At 35.5% G+C, this 27,519-nt stretch overlaps 1 protein-coding gene across 2 annotated transcripts in view; it reads right to left on the reverse strand.

The window, feature by feature from the left end:
• The window catches only part of sorcs1 (sortilin-related VPS10 domain containing receptor 1), a 229,872-nt gene extending 209,797 nt beyond the window's left edge, over positions 1-20,075 (reverse strand). The window contains exon 1 of one of the 2 annotated variants that reach the window (XR_014530515.1): positions 19,219-20,075. Coding sequence is in view for 1 of the 2 variants with exons in the window: in XM_083523081.1 (XP_083379207.1) it covers positions 19,219-19,770 (552 nt within the window). In the remaining variant the exon portion in view is untranslated. The remainder of the gene's footprint in view (positions 1-19,218) is intronic. The other variant, XM_083523081.1, reaches the window with a different exon arrangement.
• Between the last annotated feature and the right edge of the window lie 7,444 nt (positions 20,076-27,519).

Raw genomic sequence — 27,519 nt, forward strand, 5'->3', positions numbered from 1 at the left:
TGAAAATACTCAGCTAAAGTACGGCTACTTGAAAAAATGTACTTAAGTACAGCAAGGAAATAAAAATACTTCATAAATCACTGCATGTTACTGGGACACCATTAACACTGTGCCTTCTATGTGTTGCCATTTGTAAGTAGAGATTTTTATAAAGACCTGTAAGGGGAGATTCAAAACTTTGTAACACTTTATTAGTACATCCGACCTGGGCAAATCTTCAGGACTGAGATTCCTAGATTATTTAATATAAATAAATGGTATGATGTGTCCTTCTTTAATTATGTACTTTTATAAAAGTGCTTATTGGAAAATTTCTGTTATATAAAAGAAATAAAATACTTTGGGGCATAAAGAATTGACATTTCAAATTTGAAAGCCCAATTAAATAAATTTTTTAATTATACATTCTTGGAATTTTATTTACTTGATTACTTATATATTATTATTTTTTGTTTACACATAATCATGCTTGCATTGTAATCATATTATACACACACAAATCCCAAGCTCAGCAGTTTTAGAGCCATGATTGCCATCTTAAGTAAATTCCACTTTCCTCTACTATCTGCTCATTCTTCTTTGCTAGATACAAGACAGATAACACTCAGTGGATCAAAGCAGAGGATCTGCCAGGTTCCCAAGTTTTTTTTTTTTCAGCTTGTGAGACAGGTGTGTAACTTTGGCAGCTGCTAGTGAACCTACTGAGTGAGGTCAAATCTTGCCAAAGGCTGTTTACTATCAGCTGCTTGACTCGATCTACAGGCTAAAAATGTTATCTGTAATATATAATACAGAAAGCCCTTTTCAAACACAAATACTTGCTATGTGAATGCAAAGGCTTACAAATGTGCAGTTTGTAGAAGGTTTATGCAAAATACTTATCCCGAGACTTCTGACACTTTCATACCTAATCATATTTACATCAATTATATTATTACAACTCCTGACATTAATCTGGAATGACTGGCAGTATTGACGGTCATCTGAAAGCCCCACCCCACCCAGAGGATGCCCTCACCTGGATTTGGGAAATGCCCTCAATCATGGTAAATAAAGAATGTTTTGAGTAATTATAAACTAATTCAGTTTATTGATGCAATTAATTGATAAATAAAAGAAACAAACCAATTAATAAAGATTGACATTTGCTTACCGGCTTTTGTGCTTCATTAGTGCAATCACTCTTTTTTTCACATATTTCTTGCTGTGTCCTTCTCTCACTTTATCTGTCAAGATTAGGCACAGACTACATTTCCCACAAGCACCGTGTTTGTTTTTGCATCTGATTCACATTTCATGATTAGCACAAGAGACATAGAGGAGGACAAGTAAACCCCCTTACTTTTGTTTAAAGTACAGTTAACACATGCGATGTGATGAGACAAACACTAACTGAGCCATTTTCAGCAAATGAAGGCTCATATAAATTCATATAAATTAATGTGTGCATGGTTTTATTCTTTTTCCTGCAAATATTTCAGTAAATTCTAGAAAATGATGCATTAAAAAGTGGAAAATGTATCATCCTCAGACTCAAACTAAAACATGGTAAAACGTAACTCTGACTGAAATGAATTCATTTGCAGTAATTTTCTCTAAACCTCAAGGGTTTACAACAATTTGTCTGTTCTCAAATGTAATAAACATTTAATAAAATATGCTGTCTGAATAAAAATGTAAATGGATTATTTTTTATATTAATTTTGTTGTTATTTTGGTCCACTAAAAAAAAGGTTCAAGTACTAGTTCTAAAATGATGCTTTAGTATTAGCAGCAGAAACTGGGACAGAACGTGAAACACATCTGAAATGAAACATCTGAACAATGACTTGAGTTGTGCATACTGTGGTATAAGTGGAAAAATGGACACGGTCCATTAAGTTATTAGAAAAATAATGCACACCCGAGGTTTAAAGGCCATTCTTCTTCACGTGGAAGCTGCATTACCACCTCGGGTGTGAATAATTTTTTTAATCATTCAACAAACCAGAGTCAATTATTATTTCACATAAAATGATTCGGTGTATGTTAAAGTGATTAAGTGTACTTTTTGTTGTTGTTACTGCTGCACTATTCAGTCCAAAGTTGGAACCATGTGGACATTAAACAACCATAATATTGCAAATGTATTGTAATGGGTTCTTCACTGTTTATTAAACAATATTTCTAAATGATTTCCAGTTTAGTTTTCATGAATTTTGCAAGCAGCTCCTGGTTGCAGAGCTAACATTACATCCTAATAGTTTTCTTAATGCTGAAAAGGTGGCTGTTCAGGGAATCATGAGAGACATCATTTTTTTAAATTGTTGATAGAGATTTTTCTGAAATGGTTAATTCTATATCATACTAACCTAGTGCGTACTAATCTCAAGAAGATTGTTATAAAGTGAATGCATGTTGGGGAGGATGCTGGGGGAGTAGTGAATGACAACAGGGTGTTCACAATGCAAGGTATTTGTTAAATGGTTAAACCGTGTTTAAATTCATAAATTAGCATGTCCAAACTAGTACGGTTTGTTGTCAACATATTGCATCATGTCATGCCCACCTCTTTTTCCCTAGGTACAACCTTTGTCAAACCAAACATCCTGACTTGACAAGTAAATCTTGAATGTGATGAACAAACAGGAATAGAAATTAATGAAAAAAAATAGTCACCAAACATGAGAATGCACTTAACAACCAGGCACCAATTAACAGAATGCATCCAGCAATGGGACCATTTATAATATTTGCCAAGAGTGTGATTACTCTACTTCAAGATTTCGTACTTAATATGCACACCGCAATGCATCCAAGGCAAAGATCTTAATTACTTGAGAGTAAAGGGGCAAAGAAACACTCCCCTCTTCATGACCGAGGCTTCTGGGCGTATTGTTTATGTTTGGATGCATTTTTAATTTCAAGAAAACGTCTCACATGCATCTCAATGGTGAATGTTTTTTTTTTTTTTTTTTTTTTTTTACTGACATGCGTATTTCTTTAATGGCCTTTATTCAGTCCCTTGTTGCAGAGTATGGATTAATTGCTAGAAAATTAGCCAAATTTAATTACTCTCCCAAGAAATGTCCAAAAGATTATAGTACAATTTACAAGCATCGCACCATTACACAATACTGGAAAAGGTTTACAAACACTCTAAAGACATTACAGTGCTAAAAGTATTCTATTTTTTTTGTCTCAAGATCTCGGTTTGCCAACTCTATTTTAGCAACCCGTCTGTTTGCAGTGAAATACATTCTGAAGTCTAATGAAATAAAAAGTGGCTATTTTCTTTCTGATAAAAGCACAACCTATGAAGCAAATTGAGACCTACTGTATGAGTCTAATAAACCATAAATCTTTTATTCTTCCTGTTTACAGTATGTAGTTTAAATGTATGTATAGAAAGATGGTATGACATCATATTGTCCTAGTGATTACACAAGTAGAGTAAAAACATTTTGAGCAGTTTATTTGTATTACTCTGTTGTACAATGTTGTAAACAACTCAAATACATGAGGTTTAATATACAAAAAATATTTAAAACATATAGTCCAAAAACAACAATAGATTTCATTAAATTCAGTAGGATCAGTGAATTCACACCCTCAGCCAAAAGCTTTCCAACACGTTGTTCTAGTCCTCTCAGAGTGCAATTGCTACTCCAAACTGCAAGGAACTAAACACCAGGGTCCGATTGAAATAGGCATACGTGAAATAGCCTTTAAATATATTCACAGTCTGCATAATGCTCTCAAATGGATTGCTCCGTGAGATGAAATTTGCTTATTTGCCATTGTGTGCTGCTTTACTACAATTTAGACAGTCGGTTTCACAGCTGGAGTCCATATCCAGACACAACACAGTTGTAGATATGCTGGATATCGGTTTCTATACAGCTAAGCACAAAAAGAGGGGGAAAAAAAAAGAAATCTCAGGAGTCTTAACATTAGGTTGTAATATACTTCAACAGAAAAGCAATGGCACTATTATAGCAAGATAGGAGGCTCAAATCCTCACAATGTTGCAAAAGAAGTTAAGAGAATAAAATAAGTGGTTTGGTGGGATGGCATACTCTCTCTCTCCCCTGTCAATCATAGTGGCACAAGCCAGTTGTATGTGTCTGTGAGCTCATGTATGCGGAAGAAGGTAGATAGCGTTTTCCTGCAGTACATTTCATACTCTCTTATTCTGATCAGATGTGGGAAGTTACGAAGTACAAATACTTTGTTACTGTACTCAAGTAGATTTTTTCTGTTATCAGCACTTTACTTCACACATTTTACTTTTACTCAATTTCAAAACAGACTCGTTACTTTTGTTTTAATTTATTCATTTGGTGAGCCGATTTCAGCCCATCAACCTACTGTATTTCCTGCCATATCGCAGCTTTTTCATTCTCCCACTAGTGTATTATTTCCTGGCTCTCACACACCACAGACGTAGACTAGTTTACGAAGCTCACAATAAGCAGGCCAGAAGGCAACAAATATAGCTAACGTGGATTAGCAGAGGGATCATTATCTTTTTTTTGCTTGTGTTCTGTATGGTGGATGTTCAGCCTGTACGCATTCATTAGGTAACAACATTTTAAACTAGTTTTGTATTTTTATATATATATATATATATATATATATATATATATATATATATATATATATATATATATATATATATATATATATATATATATATGCCAAATCAAACACCAAAATCCACCATGATTCACACAATGTTTTTTCCTCATAATGCTGAAACAAACTTAAATTACTGTCTTTTTTTTTTCTTTACAGATGAGAGCAATACATAATAATACATTCGAATCTGTAAAGGATCTACTTTTATTCATACACACTCATAATAACCACGAAATGCTGTGCTTTTGTAAAATAAAGAAAACAGACATGGTATGCTCTCTGCCGTGTCATCTCCCTTTACAAACATAAATAAAACAACCTGAACCTCAGTGAATATTTGCCTCACATACATAATAAATATATGTATAGAAAGCTCAAAAAGTATTTCACATAAACCAGTTCATATTGAAAACAAATAATCTCTGATTATGTAATTGGTATGAAAGTTAGAAAAGGTACAGTTTCTCCGGTATCACCTCATTAACTGTACGTGTGGAAACATAGCAAATGTTCTGTTCAGTGTCTTATTTATTCTGTTCTGTACTGATTTAAAACACCATAATTACTTTAAAACATTAACAAAAATATTTTGTCTTTATGCTCTATATTGATTTTGGTTGTACTAATAATAAACATACATTTGAATAAAGCATCTATATTTCTCCATGTCCATTTGCTTAAAGTATTAAAAACATGAAGTATGGTACATTTAGAACAGATAGAAATGTGTAATTAAATATTTTACTCGATTGACAGCCCTAATATTAATATGATGTGAGGTCCAGTTACCATCATGACACTACAACAGGTAGTATTAAAGGCTACTTTTTACTTAAATACATGTCAGAGCCCAAACTTCTATACTTTAACTTGAGTAAAAAGTATAGTCAGTATTTTAACTTTTTTTTGTATTTTAAAACATAAATATCTGTACTTCTACTTGAGTTAAGAATGTGTGTACTTTTGCCACCTCTGCTTATGATGCAACAAGCAACATTTCACTGTAAATTTATTATAATAATACAATTTTTATTTGTAAAATTTTTACATAGCATTCCAGTTACATTTGCATATATAAGTAATTCTCAGCTCAACCATCTTTCGATGACATCACATGATACCCTGCTGTTGTACTACTGCAACTAATGACAGTGTGCAAACTGTCCCTGACACTAATTTGCAATGAGATCCGACGTCAAAGCATCCCGGGGAGCTGTGATCTCCAGCTAAATGGAGTGCACAGAGCCTGTGCACAGGCACGTGTTCGCCACAGCAACTGCTTTGCGATTGCATGCCATAAATTGAAAAGTGATTGTGGCATTTAATTTTGAAAGGAGACAAATTACGCACACGGGAACGTCTCATACTTTAACGAAATCCTGCACGGACACCTGGGTCTCGCCTGAACTCCTCTCCGCTAAATCACATCTTTATTTACGTGGTCCCTTTTCACTGAGGATCTCTGGTTTCCCAGAGGGAACAGCTTGTGTTGCATCTAAATTTCCCTATAATAATGATAGATTTATTTATTTTTGCTCAACACGCAGACAACAGACAGGGAACTCAATGAGAAAGAAGGAGAGAGAGAGCAAGACAGAGAGAGAGAGAGTGAGAGAGAGAGAGAGAGAGAGAGAGAGAAAGAGAGAGAGAGAGAGAGAGAAGAGAGAGAGAGAGAGAGAGAGAGAGAGAGAGAGAGAGAGAGAGAGAGAGAGAGAGAGAGAGTGGTACCTGGGAGAAGTGTTGAATAATGGCAGCCAGGCACCGTCTTTCTGGTTGATAAGGAAAAGCGTAAGCGGCAGAGCGTGTCTGAGGCTGTGAGTGCTCTGTCTGTGACCCAGCAAACCCAGCAGGCCACAATTATCTTAGCAACTGCAGAAATGAGCCCAAAAACCTTGGCTCATGGGGTTGATTTGAGAAGAACACAGCTGAGACTTGGATTGGGGGAGCTGCAAATGATGGCTGACTAGCCAAGAGAAGAAACTAGCTGAAAATTTTGAGGAAGAAATGAAGTGACATACAGAACTGTGTATTTCCTTTAAAAAAAAAAAAACATTTAGCATTACATCGTCAACCATGCTGTTTGTCTTAAGTCAAGGTCATAAATAAATCAAGGATATTTCATCTTTTAACTTTTCACCTTTGTCCCACAGTGAAAAGTAAAACATAAGAGCAGTAACATTTTCCTTTACATTTCTTTTTTTTTTTTTTTTTTTTCTTTTTTTTTGCATTTAGAGAATTTGGTACAAATTCTTCTTCCGGGCATTTTACAATGCTTCTTTGTTTGGCCAACGTCTAAGAATACCACTAGCATCATATCCTGTTAGGAGTTTGCTACAACAAAAAATGACTTAAAAAAAGTACCAGAAGAATACCAACTTTGCTAACAAGAAAATCAAAGCAAGCAGAGTGAAAAACAAAAACATTTTTACCACAAAATCCCTAGTGTGTGTTGGTGGACAAGATAGCTTATTGTTCTTTCAGATATGCCCCAAGCAACAGTAAGAAGACAGCAAGGCAATATTACGGTGTTACTTAATAATAAGCAGCTCTTGTGTTATTTTAGCATCCAGGAATCTAACAGTCCAACATTCTTTTTTCTATTGGCTCACAAATTCACAGGACAAAATTCAGCCACTAAAATTTGCAAAACTTCTGCAAGTTTTTCACACCTAGTATCCTCATACTTTACCCAAAATAATGCATAATTTGTAGTACTTTTCTGATATATTATATATAGGACGAGCTCAAAAATCACAAATAATATGGTTGGCACCAAAAATACACAATGTATTTTTAAAAATAAAATCTCTAGTTATAAATAATAAGATTTATCTAAGGCTGCTAAATTTAAAACCTGAAGTTAAAGAGTTGCACAGTTTCATTAAAATCGTACAGTTATGTGCGGTATGTAAAAAGCTTTGAAAAATGTACTACTCAGCTATGTATTATTTAGCCTTTACACTTAATAGGAAAATTCCATAGTTACTCACCTACCAATGAGTATTAAGGGACCTGTAGTCAGATAGATAGCTGAAGGTTCCATATGTAATGTCGCTGTTTTGATGCTTATGCTGTGATTTTTCTTATTTTCTCTAATACAAAAAGCTTTAATCAGGATGCCATTAACCAGTAAACATCCTCCCCATTGCATTGCATTAAGACTCTTAAGTTCATCCATCTTATTGCTAGAAATCTGACAATTCAATTGATTTTTTTACTTTTTTTTATTCATTACTTCCTAATATCTACTACACAGTGTATTGATGGATGTCTAGCGGAGCTCATTAGCATCACCAACAAAGATGACAGTACATAGAGTATGGATTTTTTTTTTTTGACTGGCATGTTAAATTTAAAAGTTGCTGACTGTTTTCACTCAGTGGTTTAAGTATTCATTTTTTAATAAATATTTTGTCCTGCTTCAGATTTAAATTCTGAGAATAAAATGCATTAATGTGCAGCACATTTTCAAGCTGTAGAATGCAACCAGTAGATGATTGGAATGAATTTCAGTATTGTTTGTGACCAACAATATGCGACCCACCAAATCAGCAGTCACTGAACCCGTGCCAGCATTCAGCAGACCCAACCAAATGAATGAGTTGAGCTAATAAACGCATAAAAACAAAAACATTTATCAAACTGCTTACAAACTAACGTGGCTTCTGTGGCAGACTCTCTATTATAGTCAATCAAATTATTAATGTCCATTATTAACCTGATGGCAGCTTATTGGACCAGAGACAAGAAGGCCAGTGGCATCCGATCAGAAAAAGCACAGTTTTCACAGACTTCTGTAAATTGTTCATATTCTTTGCTGTTTGAAGACCGATTAGTGAACTGACAACATGACTGACAATATAATTAGATGATTATTATTTTCAAATAATACAGTCTCCAAATTATCCAGAATAGTTTAATTAAGGAATTGATGTACACTATATGGACAACAGTATTGGGACACATGACTTTTCTAGTCGTATGTGATTCTTCCATCTTCTAGCAAGATATGGTTTGCATGGGTTAGTGTGGAAGATATTGAGTGGCCTGCTATACAGCTCTGACCTCACTAATATTGAACACCTTTAGATGAATTGGAATGCTGCCTAAATGTCCACCAGGCCTCCTCACCCCACATCGGTACCTACTTTTACTATTCCCCTTGTGGCTGAATAGGCAAAAATATCCACAACCACATTCTAAAATTTAGTGGAACATCTTCCCAGAAGAGTGAAGGTTATTATACCAGCAAATGAGAACTAAATGTGGAATTTAAGAAATTTAAAACTGCATGTGACAATGTTTTATATGTTCATCTTCCACTATATAAAACAGCTGAACTCTAGCAAGATACCATGTGCAACTTGCTCGCCTTGTTCTCAAGGGCAAAAAGCATGTAAATGTATAAGTAACTTTCAAGACGTGTCAGTGAGTTTGACTTGTAAATGAGTACTTACAGGAACACACATTTGTATTTAGGACTTCACCCATAATAGCAAGGTCTGTATGATGTCAGCTGCATCCATATGCTATATAAATGCAGGTCAACGTCTGCAGACAGTTAGAAAGCTAGACTGAAAACATTTTCTAAAATATAACCAGAAAAAATATTAAGGATTAAGGTTTAAAAAGTATTCAGATCCCAGATCAGTTTTTACATACTTGACATTTGGCCGTTACCCAATAATTAATCCAAAACAACAAAGAAAAGAATGATTTAGAAATATTTTTTAATTAAAAAAAAAAAAACTCATTTAGATCATTATTTAGATCCTTGTCTAAAGGATTTCAAACTGAGCTCAGGTGCATCCACTTTGCTTTAATATCTTAAAATATCTATAAAACTTGACTGGAGTTCACCTGTGACACAGTTAATTGATTGGACATGATTTAGAAAAGCATACACCTGTGTGTATAAGAGCACACAATTTGCAGTGCATGTACTGTCAGGCCAAAAACCAAGGGTCTGTTCACACCTGGTTTTAACATGTGTTCTGAGTGAACAAACAGTACAGATGTGAAATGGGTCCAATGAGTCCAGAAAAGATCCAATCACTTAAACCACATCCAGAGGACACGTGGCCACATAACATCTGTAGTGTGATCACACCAGCATCTCACTGAGGCCCCGAACAGCAAAAAAGGACTACTTAATCAACCGTGTCGATAGGACTGTGCCCTAACCATAGCATATGTAATTACTACAAGACTGCTTGGAAATAACATTGAAAGCATGCACTCACCCATGATAGAATGGTACAAAATTGCGTTTACAAAGACAAAGTCATTTCTTTTATCGTCTGATTTCTTATTCATTTTAAAAGAATTTCAGCAAACCACATGATTAAAACATCTGAAACAACCAAAACAGACAGGATTCATTGGACATTTCAGCATAATAATGGTGCATGGCAACCTTTCTTGTGTCAAAACAAAGTATGAAATTCGATCTCAAGAGGCCACTGGAATTGTATTCCTAATGTAAACAGCTATGCAGCTGACCACTTGTGATTAGGTCCCTTGTGGTGAATGTTAATAGAGATCTACATGAAAGTCAGGTCCTCAACTTAGATGTTCATCAACTTCTCTTCAACCTACTCTGCAGTAAAGCATGGTGGTGGCAGCATCATGCTTCTCCTCAGCAGGGATGAAGAGACCAATGCTCAAGGGTTACTCAGACTCAGGTAAAAGTTCACTGCTCAGCATGACAACGACACAAAGCATACAGCCAAGATAACATTCAAGTGGCTTCGGGACAAGTCACTAAATGACCCGGAGTAGGTGCTCAGCCAAAGCCCAGACGTGAATCGCATAAAATATTTGCGTAGGGACCTGAAGATAGTTGTTCACAGACCCTCGCCATCCAATCTGTTTGGGAGCTTGGGAGAATCTGAGAGGGAAGAATGGGAGAGACTGCCTAAATCCAGATATGCAAAGCTGGATTTCTCAGAAGACACAAGGCTGAAGCTATTACCATATGTGCTTCTTCAAAGTAATGAATACAATTCTATACATTTTAAATGTTTTTGTTTTGTCATTATGGATTATTGTTGTAATGGTTAAAAATCACTAACTGTTAAATTATATTTCAAATTAAATCCATAACACAAGGGTTAGGGTTAGGGTTAGGGTTAGGGTTTGAAGTAATCCAATAATTCTTATTCTACCCCTGTCCACCACCCATGTATATTTCAGAACTTCAGGAAACACTTCATAAACTCAAAAATTGGTCACGCAAATTTGCGTAAACAAAAATTATTGCTTTCCATACCTTCAGTCTGACACAGCTTCACCTTGGCACTCATTTATGTTTTTTAATATCCTTCCTGGTCAATATAAAATAAATCCCAGAGTTAATAGGAATCGGCTAATCTGAATTATCTCAACATGTTAACAAGAGAGTTGTGAGCTAAATGTCATCTCAAGTCCTTGTCGTGTTTCTAAATCTTAATGGTGTTTGACTGCAAATTCATGAGAATTCACACAAGGCAACTCAGGAAAAGTTCATGGCTGTCTTGTAAAAACTTCAGAAGTCACAGATCACCGTTAACTGCTACATTGCATTGAACATCCTCTCTACCAATTACAACAATCTTACTTTTTCAGTGCTTTTGGGTTACTGGGTTTTGAATGCATCAGGTAGCTTCAGTTACCTTGTCATAAGATTATTATTTAAATATTCATATACATTTTATTTCTTTAACAGCCAGAACATACTCACACTATAGACCTGCCTGATTTTCCACAAATGACTTACACTGAATACCCACATTTGTTTATTTTTGCAAATGTTTTGTTTTTTATTAATTAATTTTGCTGTAACACTGACATAACACATACATGACACGTCATTCGTATGTCTGGCAACACCCCCTTCTTTTCCCACTTTAGTCGCAGGTATTCTATTATCAATCACAATATTTCACAGGTACAACAACTTTTGCTTTTTTTCATTTACAGTGAATTCAAATGTAACCCAACCATATAATTCAGTCACATTTATAATTGCTACTTTTACCAATCTTTACCAATTTACTCAATCAGCATCACCTGAAAAAAAAAATATATAAGATATATTGTGATATATTCATAAAAAAGTAAAGTTGTGTTGTTTCCACATTGTTAGTCCTGTAAAAACTGAATTTTTGGTTTAATAAATGACTAGCACTTGTAGGTAGTGGTAGTAGGCTGGATGCTGTGTCAAGTATGGCACTTTTCCAATTCACTAGTTAGAGGTAAGCATTTCAGGCCCTGCATCTGGCACTTAGTGCTTTGAGGGCAGCACTTTAAAAGCTGTTCAAATCAACAGGTATGCCAAAATGGACCACATCATTTTTAAGAGGACGAGAAGAAAAACACTGGTATTTCTGTTGTTTTGTCCAGCACAGGAATGTCACATATTTGCCATTCTTGCCCTTAAAATATGCTCCCTATATTGTTATTGATGCTCGCTTATTCTTTTCTTTATACAGTATTCTATACACTGTATACAGTATCTCACAAAGTAAGTACACTTCTCACATTTCATCAACCATTTCAGTATTTCTTCTAAAGGGAATATACGTCGATATGCAGCTTGTATAGCGGCATACAGATTTACTGCCCCCCTAAAAATAACAACATACAGCAATTATTGTCAAAATAACTGGCAAGAAAAATAAGTACACCGTAAGTGAACATGTTAAAACAGTATCCAAAGTGTCAATATTTTGTGTGAGCGCCATTGATATCTAGCACTGCCTTAATCCTCTTGGGAATGGAGCTGCACAGGTTGTTGCTTGGATCCTCTTCCACTCCTCCATAATGACATCATGGAGCTGCTGGATATTAGACACATGCCGCTTCTCCACGTTCCGCCTGAGGATGCTCCACAGGTGCACAATAGGGTTTAAGTCTGGAGACATACCACTCTACCACCTTCACATTCAGCTTCCTCAGCAAGGCAGTGTGTTTGGGGTCGTTATAATGTTGGAAAAGTTTGGCCCAGTTTCTGAAAGGAGGGCATCATGTTCTGAATGTCACAGTACATGTTCAACATGCAGAACGACTTGTTGCAGCGTTGCATGGTTAAATCACATACAGCTGTTTTTACTTAAGGTGTACTCACTTTTTTTTGCTAGTTATTCAGACTATATGTTGAGTTATTTTTAGAGGACAGTAAATCTATTCTAAACTATATCCAAGTTTAATTTCTATATTATTGTGTTTTGAGAAGATACACTTAAATGGTTGCTTAAATGTGAGGGGTGTACTCACTTTTGTAAGACAATGTATTTTTATTTAGGAAATCATTTACAGTATAAAACACTTGCTTACTTTTACTATGCAGTGCTCTCATATTGAGATAAAAAGTGTTTCACTGTTTGAGTGAGAGAATGGTTGAATGGTTAAGCATTGAACAAGCAAAAAAGCCAATATAAACAAGTATGCTTGGTCATCATATTACAAAGTGAAATAGTACTAGCAGGTATATGATTGTGTGTTATGACTTTTTGAGCTCTGTGAAACACCTTGCTGTTGCGTATTTCGAACATTTGGAGCTGTGCTGACTAGATGCTGTGTCGTGCAAACTAACCAATTAGGCACATTTTCAGGAAGAAGGATGGAAGACTGAGCTTTGCAAGATCAGACCTATTCTCTCTCATTATTCCTGCAAATGTAGCACTTTGAACACTTTGCATGCAAGAAAAAAAGCAGCCAAAAATAGATTTAAACGCCCTGTGAAGGCAGTGCAAGCTGGTTTCGTGTGTGCGACAACTGGTGTTTTGCGGTGCATTTTGCAATGTGAACGGGGAACTTTATGCGCTTGGCTTGTTACTAATTGCATAAAGAACTGCCAGAAAAAAAAAAAAATTTCAAAAAACAGAAAATCAGCTCTTATCTAATCAGCTCAGCTTAATTAGTCAATCACAAATGATGGCAGAATGCTCATTATAGACGTGTGAGTAATGAGTTTGTATATATATATATATATATATATATATATATATATATATATATATATATATATATATATATATATATATACAGTGGAACCCGGTTATGTCGATGTCCTAGGGGGTCGCCAAAAAGCATCGAGGTAACCGATGATAAACGAAAATCAATATGGCGGCAGTATATTAACGTGCTTGAAATTTCTTTATGTACATGATGTGCGTTAATAAATGAGAATGTGCATGCACGTGTTTTTGAAGGGGTTTTTTACACAACATCGTTGCCGCGATTTGTTTGATGAAGGCATGCTATAAAAATACATACAGTACATGTTTAGCCCCCTTCGGCCCCCTTTAGCGTGTCAGGTGTTTTCTCGGCCGCTTTCTCTAAAACTCCCGGCTTCAATCGCGCACATATGGTGCTCGTTTAGCATCATCACCAGCTCCTATTTAAACTTCCACACTCTCACTGTCCGTTATTGTTGGTATATGTTGGTTCACGGCGGTCGTTGTATATATATATATATATATATATATATATATATATATATATATATATATATATATATATATATATATATATATATATATATATATATATAATGTGTGTGTATATTGTGCTATATCCTAAACATGTATTATAGTTATAGAGTTATAAATATTTAAATATATTATAAGAGAATAACCTATAAATTTCCTGATCACTAAAATAGTGTTATCATATTAGTTTACTAATTTCCGTATAAGGTGCAGATTTGATGAATAAAAGAAAAAAGTAGCAGACTATATCTCATATAAATATACATTAATTTATATGGCAAATCTTTTCATACAACGTGACTTAAAAGTGAAAGAGGATTACAATTTAGATAATTAAAGGGCTTTAAGACTTCATCCTGCAAAGCTGTCTGGGTGTTCTGTCAAAATGTCACACTCTGCCCATTAAACGCAGCCTTAGAAAGAAAAGACACAAAGAGTGCTTAACAGCATGTTTAATAAAAATACCCAAAACCTGATTCCTACATCTTTACTACCATGCCAATATCTCTCTATAAACATTGAATTGGTATGACAAAACCTAAAGTTTTTTTTTTAAAGAGCTATTTTTTCTGTTTTCGCCTTTTTTTTTTTTTTTACATATCACATTTCAAGATCAGTATTTTCACATGCTCTTTATGCAAATTTTTTTACTTATATCTTCACTTACATACTTTTTTTCTGCATTTTATTACATTACAGGTTCCTTATTTTATTTAAAAAAATACAGTACAATTATTATTATTTGTATTAGTTGTATTATTATTATTCAAGTGGTATTTGTTTCAAATGATAATTTCACAATGTAATCTTCCAAAAAGATAAGGCATTTCAGTAACCACATTTCAGTCAAATGAACACCATCTGAACAGGGATATAAAACTTTTTATAGCATTCAAATGAATTGTTAAGGAGCAGTTTTAGATCGGCAGGTTTGTGCGTCACTTTTATGTTTACATGCATAACGCTGATGGTTCCTTTTTTGCACCCACACAGCTTTCGTGCCAGTAATAGCTAGAACAACTGCCAAAGCTGTGCATTTGTGCATCTTTTTTCTTTCTTGCCTTCTCGCCTTGATCCTGATCTGTTGATGAGAGGTTAGGCAATCTCAAATGCAAATCATCTCGTGATTAAAGCTTGCGATGCACGTTTGTTGCTTTCAAACCGGAAATAATGTGAATGTTTCTGCTTACTTTAATGCCTATGGATCCTCCAAGTGGCTTTTAAAGGATGGTCAATATTAATCCTCTATTAAAAAGCAATGGGTCCATGTACATTACAAAGCTTTGACCTGCATTCGATTTCTGACCTTGCTCAGAAAAGCTTCTCAAATATGGCTGGAATTTTCAAATCAACAGCAAAACATGCCAGACATCATTTTCTTCATTTTCTTTCTCTGCTTCAGATATTGGCACATAAAGCTTTATTAAACATGAAGTGTGTAAGTTCAAAAACGAATTAAAACCCAGCTATGAATAACTTACATAAAATGTTCTGAGAAGACTGTTCTCTTTGTGATTTTGACACTATTTCACTCTTAATCATTCAAGAGCTGTTTACTTTTTTTTTTTTTCCAGCAACCTCGAACAAAGCGCCTCTTCACTGAAGAATCCTGGATTGCCTACTGAATGGTTTCCTTTTATTTCCTCACTACTGCAAGTCCAGCATGAATTAGAGGTGTGTGTGTATGTGTGTGTGTGTGTATGTGTGTATTTGTAAATGACATTTATATGACCATAAATTGGGAGTGTTATAAAAGTAGTAGTGGGTGGGAGCTGGTTTCGAAGACAATAAGGCTGATTCGATACTTTGTTGAAAAGGTTGAAACTTAACCTGATAGCCTTCGTCACTGCTTTTGGGACACACACGCCCTACTGAAATTTTTATGTTAACAGTTTCTGAGAAAAGTGTGCTACATGCACAATTTAAATGTCTTTGTAAAGAAGACAAATTGGACTTTATTTAACGTAAATAGTGCTGAAAAAGATAAGTTATAGATGACGAAGTACCTTGAATATAAATTTCCTGCATTGAAATTTATTTGATTTAATATATAAATACATGAAATCAGTCCTGAAGCAATCCAGAAAAGAACTGGGTTAAAAGCCACATTTATATTTTAAATTGAATGAAGTTATCAGGAAAAATCAGATTAAGGTTTAAGGATTAATATCTAAACATCAACATATAGTCAATTAAAATTAGAAAATATATCAGAACAAAAATCGAAAGTTGCATAATTTCGTTAATAAATATGGTAAAAAAAAAAAAAAAAAAAAAAAAAAAAAAAAATATATATATATATATATATATATATATATATATATATATATATATATATATATATATATATATATATAATAACATTATAGCTGAAAACAGACACTATATGTGCCATATGTTAGTTTGATGCCTGACTATATTATTCGTATGTGCTTTTTGAACATCCCATTCCACATCTCCCCCTATTTGCTGTTAGAATAACCTTTACTCTTCTGGGAAGATGTTTCACTAGATTTTGGACTGTGGTTGTAGAGATTTCCACAAGTGTTAAATAGTGTTGAGGTCAGGGTTAGGGTTAGCTCTATAGAAGGCCACTCAAGATCTTTTACTTCAACCCATGTCAACCATACATACATGGAGATCGATTTTTGTGCAGGGGCATTGTCATGCAGGAACAGGTTTGGATCTCCTAGTTGTGGTAAAGGGAATATTTAATGTTAATAGATCCAAAGACATCGTATACAATTGTGTACCTTCAAAATCCAACTTCAGTTTGGGGAAGATCCATAAATGTCTGGGAAAGTCAAGTGTCCCAATACCCTTGTCTATGTAGTATATTTATAAATAAATACAGCACAATAAAAAGAAAACTATATCATAGTGTAGTCAGTTCTATCTATCTATCTATCTATCTATCTATCTATCTATCTATCTATCTATCTATCTATCTATCTATCTATCTATCTATCTATCTATCTATCTATCTATCTATCTATCTATCTATCTATCTATCTATCTATCTATCTATCTACTCATCCCATCCTTTAAGCACTTCAGGATGATGGCAGCAATCTATAATCATTACAAGATTTGTCTTTTATTAATTGTTTTTGCTTTTTTTTTTAACCAACAAGCCCTGCTGGATCTCAAAACTGTGGAGAGAAACATGAAGATTCTGGGCATCTTCAGGAGTTTGGTCCATCTGTCTCAGTGGAAGTGTGTCTGTGTGTGTGTGTGTGTGTGAGAGAGAGAGAGAGAGAGAGAGAGAGAGAGAGAGAGAGAGAGAGAGAGAGAGAGAGAGAGAGAGAGAGAGTGAGAAAGAGAGAAAGAGAGAGAGAGAGAAAGAATGGTAGCTAGACTGTGGTGAGAAAGCAGATGTCCTGCCCCTCCATGAGCTGCACCACACACACACACACACACACACACACACACACACACACACACACACACACACACACACACACACACACCTTTTCTTTCCATATTAGTGTATAAACCCTCACAGGGTCTCTGTAAACACTCTACAGCATTATACCTCCATTAATACCTATTTACATTTGTGTGTGATGCAGCCATTAAAACCCTTTTCCTTTTGTTTTGCGATGCATTCACACAATAACGAATACTTTCTGCACTGCATTATAATTTTTAACACATCCTTTTTATTCTTTTTTTAATCCAAGCCATTCAAAGCGTCTCATCTAGGTCTTGCACAGTTACAGGAGAATAAAATCCCTCCCCAAAAAGTTCATGTATTGATTCCCACTATTCATACTGCAAAAGTGGGAAAATTCAATTAAGCCATATAACAAAGAAGCTCGGGCATGAGAATGGCAAAAAAAAGAACAGATTTGTGCTCGTGAAAAAGATGGATAGGTGATAGAACTTGTCAAAACACATCCTTTTTTTGGCCAAAAGATTTCAAAATCCAACAGTGAGCCATAATAGAAGTAATAAAAGAATGAACAGTTCCTGTAGGCTGAAGGACAAAGCATGCAACTGTGTGGCAAGTTTTTGCAAAGTTCAAATAATGCATTAAAGTTTTTCAGGACATATTTCTTAATTTGTTTTTTTATTAAGCTATTTATTAATCACCATTTTTTTTTGTAAAATCCAAATGTCTACAACTGAATGTCAAACAGGACTGGCATGAATTCTGAACATAACGTCTGAATAAAAACCACGTACCTAAAATCCCCTAAATCCCCCCTCCGAACACAGGACCACCCTGGACTCATGTCATTTTCTTCATATGAGAAATTTACTTCACTTGTTTCACATAAAATATTGCTTGATTTCTGTAACAGGTTGGCTACTTGTCAGAAACAATGCATTAGATAAGAATCAAAATGTTTGCATATAGTATTTCTCCTGCTCAAAACATCACTCAAAACATCCTTGGTTTTAACTGCAAACATGCCAACAATGAGTCCAGTATAAATTGGAATAGAAAACTCGAGTCTAATATGAATATCAGAATCTGATTTTTAGCCAATCTATTGAGCTATAATAATTAATCACATTACATAATTATATTTCTATAAAGACAATGATAAAAGCATGAATCAGGGAAAGACAAACAGTATGAAACCTTACATTGAATAGGGTTATGGTTTATAAAGAAGTTCAGAGGACATATCTTTTTTTCTAACAAGTCAATAAAAATAAATAATACAAAACTGGAAGAATCTGTTTAAACAGCTCATAAGAGAAAGGTTTCACAGGATCTAAGCCAGACATGCACTAGTGCATTAAAGCTGCAGGATATGGCCAAAATATTAGGTCATCTTGGAATGATTAGGACTGCCAACACATGCATACATGAATTCCTGAACAGATCTGATTAAAGACTGCACTGACTCTACCTGCAAAACTCAAAACCAAATATAACGTGTCGGGGTAAATTCAGGGTGCACAGTAAACTGTAGATTTATGTCCATATTGAAAGACTGGAATCACAAAGCAGCACCGCGGTGCAGAACGGATCTATGAGATTGCGTCCGGAGCGCGCGCACTTATGTATGGACAGCAACCATTTAAAACTTTTTTTATTTTCTTTCTTTCTTTATTTTGCATAAAATGATGACGTTAATGCTTGTTTGTTTGAGGAAGTTATGAGACTCACGCTGCTGTTCTGGCCGGACCAGTGCACCATGGCTTGGTTGTGAGCCGAATCTCCACTCAGGGCGAACGTGGAGCTGGTGAGTTGCAGCTCGTCTTTACTCCATCTGAGCGACCTTTCACCTCGAGCATGTCGGGATCCCGGTGCGTCCCTGCGCGTTCTGCGTTGCTTCTTGCGCGGTGGAAGGGTCGCTCCGGGGCGCGCGCGTGCGTGCGTGGAAGCGTTGAGCGGCGCTGCGTTGCGGGTGGCGCGCCGCGTCTCCAGGGGCTCTTGCGCGCGGGTATTCCGTTTACGCCTGGAGAAATTCGTGCATGCAACGTCGGGCTCGGATGCGCAGCCGTGCTCCACGCCGAGCATCTGTCCGCGTCCTCCAAGTTCGCCTGTTGCAGAAACAGGAGCGTCCATGTTGAGCAGGAGCTGCCTCGGGAGCCACTTTCCCACCGGCTGACAAAACCGGCAACTTATGTCCGCTTTGACCAGCATCCCGAAACAGAGCACAAACAGGGCGCAGGAAAGCCTGTGCCAAACCAGAGCGTATCCGTTCCCTCTCCGCATCGCTGAAAACACACTTTCTTTCTCTCACACACTCTTTCTGTCTCAGCTCACACTCCGCTTTCGATCCTTGCTTTATTCCCCCTCTTGATAGGTCGAGGATGAATTGAACTCTTAACTCCTTCAAGTTGCGGAGAGCGCACCGTCGATCCCGCTGTCGCGAAAAAGTGCAAGCGCTCCGAGTTGAAAGCTTTCATCAAATGAAGAGCAGGAGAAGGAGGAGGAAGGAGAGGAGGAGGAGGAGAAGGAGCGGGGTTGCCAGATTGGACGGACGCTTTCCAAACCAGAGTCGCGCTTTGAAATCGACACCAAGGCACACTACAATGCTTCTTACGCATTTATAGTGTGTCCTAACCAAGCAACCCATATTTTTGCGCGCATCACTCTAGGTTTTACCATCAACCTACTTAGGTGTTTGAGTAATAATCAGTCAGAATTTTACTCAGGATGGTAGCAGTGACATTCCTTCACTGATTTTCAGTGAATCTGCAGTGATTTTCCTTCACATCCCACTGTATATCCTGGACACCAGTCCATCACACATACAATCATATATTCATTTACACATTTGTATGAAGGAAAACTATTTTATCCAATCCAACTATTTGGGAGATGGGATGAAACTGTAGTACCCAGGTGAAACATGTTAAACACCACAAGAATCCAGAAGCTTTGAGAAGCTCCTGCATTTCCACCTTTACCGCTAAGCTGCATGTGGGTTTTAGTGAATGTCTGATGATCAGTGGCCGGCCTTGCCATTCACATCTTGGCCTTCAGTAGTGTCCTGCCTTATTTAACACACCTCATAATACCATCATTATGATGCCGAAACTGTAAAAACCGCCGCAGTATAGCAGAGTCTTGCATCTCAGATAGGTATCTCATATAGTGAGAATAAATGCCATTACTAAAGCAAGAAACCAAATAAACACAATTTCTCAGGTCTCCTTTTACTGCAGCCACAGCTGTGCCACTCTGCATACATCATCTCTAGCAGAAGCATCCATACTACCCTTTATAAAATATCCCTGGGTTTTTTGTATATTTTTTGTGCATTACTGTTTTCCTGTGGATTTCAAATTAGGGCAAATTGTGTGTTTTTGTGCAAATTGTACAGAAAGAAAAACCCAAACGAATAAAAGGTACAACTGTTCTGAACTGTTATGAGGAAAGGTCAATAAAAAATGTCCAGCTTTTCTTGAAAGGTTTGTCTTGTAAATGTCCTTGAGAGTATATCTGGAAACAAGTCAATTCTCCTCTGCCAGCCACTGTTTAATTGAATACATATTCATGGACAAAAATATATTAAAATGTAAGTGAGTGATTCTGATAGAGTTTACGCCAGCAGAGAAGGCCTTGCTGTCCTTGACGACCAGCCACCGCTGATGATGCTCCCTCCCATGCAAAAAAACTAAAACAATTCATCTTACACAGAAAAAGTAGTGAGTGAATGTAACTGATAAATAAACAGCAAATTGACTCTCATTATTATATTTAGTATCTTTTCTTTAAAAGCCCATACAGGACATGTTACAAAAAAAACTGTGCATCTTAAATCTATAACTACAAACAACACTAGTCATCTATATCAGCTGTAAGATGAGCAAGTTGTGTTAATGGTTCCTCATGTCTGAGAACCACTAGCATTCATTAAACATTAAACAAGTCCTTGGGCCACGTATACGTTTTTATGTTATATATTTTACCTTCTTGTTTTCTTGTGACATAACAAAAGTTGTTTTCTTGTGACAATTAATGTTGAGAAAATCACTGGCATTATAAATAAAAAAATTTAACTGATTTGTGCTACAAATGCTAATTTATACACCGTCCAGGCATAACTTTATCGCCACTGATCATGCATAACATTATGACCACAAGCCTAAAATTTTTGTTGGTCCCCTCTTTTGCTGTCAAAACAGTCCTGATCTGTTAAGCATTAACAGCATTAAATTCTTCAGCAATTTGAGATACAGAAGCTCGTCTGTTGGATCGGACCACACGGATCTGGTTCCGTCGCCCATGACCCTGTCGCCAGTTCACCACTGTACCTTCCTTGGATCACTGACCACTGTAGACGGTGAACAGCCCACAAGAGCTGCAGTTGTAGAAATTCTCTGACCCAGTCATCTAGCCATCAAAAATTGGCCCTTGTTACACTCACTCAAATCCATACGCTTGCTTTTTTTTCCTGCTTCTATCACATCAAATTTGTTTAATTGCTGCCTAATAAATCCCACCCACTAACAGGTGCCTTGATGAAGAGATAATCAGTGTAATTCACTTCACCACTCAATTTTATGCCTGGTATACATTAGTGTATATGTGTAACAGTTACAAGTCATTGAAAATATCATAATAATAGGAAGAAGAAGAAGAAGAAGAAGTAAAAAAAAAAGTAGAAGAAACCCAGTCAGTACAAATTTACTGTACAAGGAAACAAATTAGGTCTATGATTTCAATGTGTAAAAATAATATTTAGACTTTATTGGAGATGTTTACCATTAGGTTCCTGTCTAAATGTGCCAATATATTTCAGTTAACATTAATAATGTGTGTGATAACTGTGGGCTTGGGACACCAATGTGGATGTTGTCAATCATTTTGTTGACAGACAGACAGAGCTATTTAAGCTTGAGGGAGTCCCTGATCAAAGCAAAGCAAAAAAATAAAATAAAATTTCATTCATGATGTTGTTGAAATGTGCTAAGCCTTTGCTGCCTCCAGAACATTAAGAACATGGTTTTATTAAGTAAACAGAAAAGTAAGCAATGATCATGCAAAGAAAAAAAAAAGCTTCTTCGGATTTCTTTTGCTATTATAACACATTTTTTGTTTTTCGCTTTTCCAGATTATACTGTATATGAATCATGTATCAGGGACAGTGTGACATTGTAAAGTAATTTGATTTAGAGTGCTGATGCTGAATTAACACACTACATTGAACCTGCAGTCTTAAATGAGCTCTCACAGATTTTAATTAAGCCTTAACCACTGTTCTATTTCTCATTCTTATAACACAATATGGGCGTATTTATTTTTTGCCTTGTTTTCTGTAGCCTTTGTGGATACTAATCCATATGGTTTGAAAATGTGAAGGTTGGTTAAACCCTGTAGGTGTTTATTTAACACAACGCTTCTTTTTCTTTTTAATTGGGTTTTAAAACTGTAATTAGTGTGTTTATGCAGTAGCCTGGTCTTGCTCAGTGAAAAGGTAAAGCTGAAACAAGGGGAATAATCCTCCTTGTGACTTCACCCTACTTATTTTTTTAAAACATTTTACATAGTACTGGAATTAGTAAATGTAAAAGTAAAGTAGTAAAACAGGAATTTGATTAGAAGTTAATTTTAAAAAGATCAGACAAATGTCCAACACTGTGGAGCCAAGATTTTAGCCAAATAATTTCATACACAGGAAATGTAAGTAAGTATACATCATTCCTCTTATATCAGTGCAATTTGCCAACAGTTTGCCTGCAAGGTTATATGTAATAATGAATATCAATGAATCAGTGGCAAAAACGACCCAATATTTTTTCATTCATAGTTATTTTTAATGCTTTAAAATGTTCACCAGAAGGTATACTGTACTTTGCTCCCATCTTTTTATCCCCAACTCCTGAAGTTGTTGACCTAAAGAATTATTATCACTTTAGTATTATTATTAATTAATTAACTTATTTATTTAAACAGGTTGTCATGTAAATGTCATAAACACTTTAAGTAACTACTGTACAACCTGTTACAGAGAACTGAAACTGGATATTCCTTCCAGAACTGTTGGTTAAATAAATAAATAAAAAATTCACCTAATCAACGGTTCTATGCATTTCTTTGTTAAATATATTTATTTTTTAGTCTTACATTCTGTCAATATCCTGCATACAAGTTTTTATGAATTATAGACATTATAACCTCTGAGAACAAGGAAATTAATAGCAGTTAATGTTAGATATAATGTTACATAAAATAAATGTAATTTTCTGACCAGATTTGAGAATTTAACTGCACCCATTGTATACAGTATTGTAAATTAACACATGCATAAAATGCTAAATGAACACGTATGGTTAAAAGTATTCTCATAATAAGCTCATAGTTATGCTGGTATGGTTTACATTAACTGCAAGTGTTTATGCAGCCCTAGAGATTGTCCGTACAAACAAATCTGCTCTAAATCTTTTTTTAATAAAAAACTAAATGAAATTGTAGTCCGAAATCCATGCACCAAATAAATACTTTTTTTCCTTATTCAATAAACATGACACCTTAAGACACTTTATGGACAAAAGCTAAAGATTTGTTTGTATTTACTGATTATTTCAATTTGTGCCCTTTCAGAACTAAACTTCAAAAATTGATGTGGTGTGAGGAAACCTAGGGTGCAGTCAGCGTTCCAATTTATCCCAAAAGGTGTTACACAGGGTTGAGATCAGAGCTCAGGCCAATCAAGATCTTCTATTCAAACCCATATGAAACATATCCTCATGGAGCTGGTTTTGTGCACAGGGAAATGGTCATGCTTGGAGCAGGTTTGGATCTTCTAGATCAAGTGAAGGGAAAAGTTTATGCTACCACATCTAAGGACATGCTATACAATTGTGCGCCAAACAACTTTGCAGTTACAGTTTAAGGAAGAATCTTGTGTCTATCTGGTGTAGTTTCATTGTAAAATTAAGGTAAAATAATGAAACCACAAGCTCCAAGAAGTCTATTTTCAAACATTTACAAAACAAACACATTATACATAATTCAGTAAAAAAAAAAGAAAATGTTTCCTCCATTGTGCTTTCTAACTCAAAAGAATCGTCCACTTGACAGGGAATAAGTCCATGTTCACAACTAAGGTCAGTAAAAAATAAGAGTCAAAGAATTCCACTCTCTCACACTTACCATCATTTTTCCCTCTGCCAAAATCTCTTAATTGCAAATCAGACATCAATGGAACAAAGATTACATTATAATTACTTGTCAAGAATAACTTTTTTGGACGAATAATGAATGCACTGGATTAGAATCACTTCCAATCAGATTGTTGTACCTTCATTTTTCTCAGATATTCAGTGTCATTTAAATTATGCTTTTGTAAACGTTGCAGGATGTCTGTTTAGGATGTAGGCACCATTGTCTAAATTGCTATACATGACCTTACATCTGATTACTTCGCTTGTTCGCTCACTCTCTCCCAACTTCTCGATCCGTCTACATGAATTAAACCCTGTGACTTGTCATACCAGAGGTGTTAAAAATGATTAATAGCTGCACAGGCCACGAGTCACAAAATTAAATAGATATATTGTGTTAGATTAACGGTATTGCTATGGACAGGACTTCAGAGCTATAGTCTCACTCATCATTATCTCCCTCACTCTCTTCCGCTTATTGTCCCCATCCATCCATCTCTCCTCCCACTAGGGAAAAATAGCTCGGGCTCAACATCTAATCTGTGTTCAACATAACCGTTTTAATCCTCATGGTTGAAATCAGAGTTATTAAAAAGCAATTTGCAGATACAAAATGCACTCGTACATAGAGTAAGGAGCTGGACATAGGGCTACTTTAGGACCACCCTCATCATGCATTGCTGAAGAGGCTCTTAGAATACTCTGGAGAGTGAACAGATTATATCGGATCAAATTTTCCCCAGGCTGACCTTTTCAGATTTACAGGGATGAAAATGCCATCGCTAATATCATCATGTTCATCAAGGATTATTGCATTTTAATTTTTGTGGCATATGATTTTTTTCAGATCCAGACTGGATGATCGGAAATGAACAGACACTCATTCACCAGTTTTTTAGGAGCACTTGTATACCTCAGCATCCATGCAATTATCCAATCAGCCAATCAGATGCCGATCGCACAATTCATTAGATCATGCAAATACATGTAACATCAAGCATCAGAATAGGAACAAATGTTCTCAGTGACTTTAAGTGTGGCCTCTATGTTGGTACTTGAACTAAATATTTCAGAAGCTGCAGAGGAATGTTCTACGTGGTGATGCAAAATAAATAAATAAATAAATAAACAATTGCCACTTGTAATGTGTTTTTTGCTAACCACTCCTTACAAGTGTGTGAAAATTGTGTGTAAAGCTGAATTGTATGCACAACATGTAAAATCCTTGAGGATTACGTTACAAAACGTGGGTTTTCTTGAAATTGTTTTTGTTAGTTGTGAACAAGCGAAGTGTAAAAAGTCCAAAAATTAAATATTCATGAATACAAATATGAAAAAATGGCCACTACATAAGTAAAATTCAGTAAACTTAACACATTCTTTTTGGTAGTCAGCTTTTAAGCTATTCACTGGATTTAGATGTGTTCTATTTTTTTATGCTAAAAAAATATAAGATGGCATCAACAGGTAAACAAAATTTGGGTGATTAAAATATTCATAAATTGAAGTATCTGAACAAGCATGTAGATTTTACTGGCTGCCATCATGTACCCTTTTGCCATTTGTAAACATGCATGTAGATTTCCAAATAAGCAGGACATCAGGCATAAATGGCAATCTCAGAACTACCCAGATTTTGCTGGTGCCCAGTAATTGCAGATCCACATTTGCGTAATTCAAGTTCGGTCATTAATTTCAGCTTCGAAATGAGGCTCAAATGATGAAAACCAAGTAAAGGAAAAAAACAAGATCTTCAAAAAAATATATAAAAAAAGGGTCCCACTCATTCAGTTTACCTTGTACATATTATTTTGAGTTTCCCTAGTTAACGGTGTTCAAGTTGAAAACCAACTGGGAGTGAGGGCTAAAAGGCCACACTGATTCTATGAATCAGTTTCTCATGCCAGCATTTGTGAAAAACACAATTATCGCCCAGACAGATGAGTGATGGTATGGGGTCCAGACACACAAAAAAAGAAAACAGCTTGAGTTTGAGCTGCTCCTGCTGCTGAATTCTCCTGCTGCTGAATTCTAAAATACTTTAGTGGTATGTTTTTGCCTTTATTTAATTAGCCACAATTAAACATTATCCATATCTGTATGCCAATCGTACTTCGGTCTCATATAATGGAGAGTCAAACTGTAGAGATGTACTGTATATACATTAATAAGTATAAGAATTGTAATGTGGAATACACAGATTTTATGTTGATCAAAACAGATAAAATAATGTTGTATGAAACTAGAAATGCAATACTGTGTGGGTAACATCTAAATAAAGATTCTTCTTTTATTTAGTTTGAGAAACTACCAACAGTAGGATGAATTACAAAGAAAGCCTTTTTGTCTGGAATCTCTAGAAAAAAAGAAACAAGGCAAAAAAAAAGATGGAAAATAAAAGCTTCTAAACATGAGACTCTCAATACTGAATTGCTGTTATTTTGCATGGTCTTATTTGAGTTCTAAAGCAGAGCCCTCTACTGAATAGAAATGTTTCCTGTATAGAGTATTGGTATTCCTCCACTGCCGAGTTCACTGACTAGGTCAGAAACAATCAGGGTGCTGTGTCTTATTCAGTAGAGCTCAAAGGCATGGCTTCACATTCTGGTGTGAATATGCCCTTTAGTAGCGAGGTATGCTGATTTGTGATCAGTTTGATCTTTAAATACTAAGCAGACTTGAGAAAATGAAACTCCTAAACGTGAACGACAAGCCAAATAGAAAAAAGAAAACTAAGAACCAGTCTAAATCGACACCAAAGGTGTCAACTGTTCTCAGATATCACAACAAATCCAATCCTCCTTATTTTTGAATATATTTGAGGACGAAATACTGTATAACATAATTT

Source organism: Silurus aristotelis, assembly GCF_946808225.1.
Source record: "Silurus aristotelis genome assembly, chromosome: 20".
In the NCBI taxonomy this organism is placed as follows: domain Eukaryota; kingdom Metazoa; phylum Chordata; class Actinopteri; order Siluriformes; family Siluridae; genus Silurus; species Silurus aristotelis.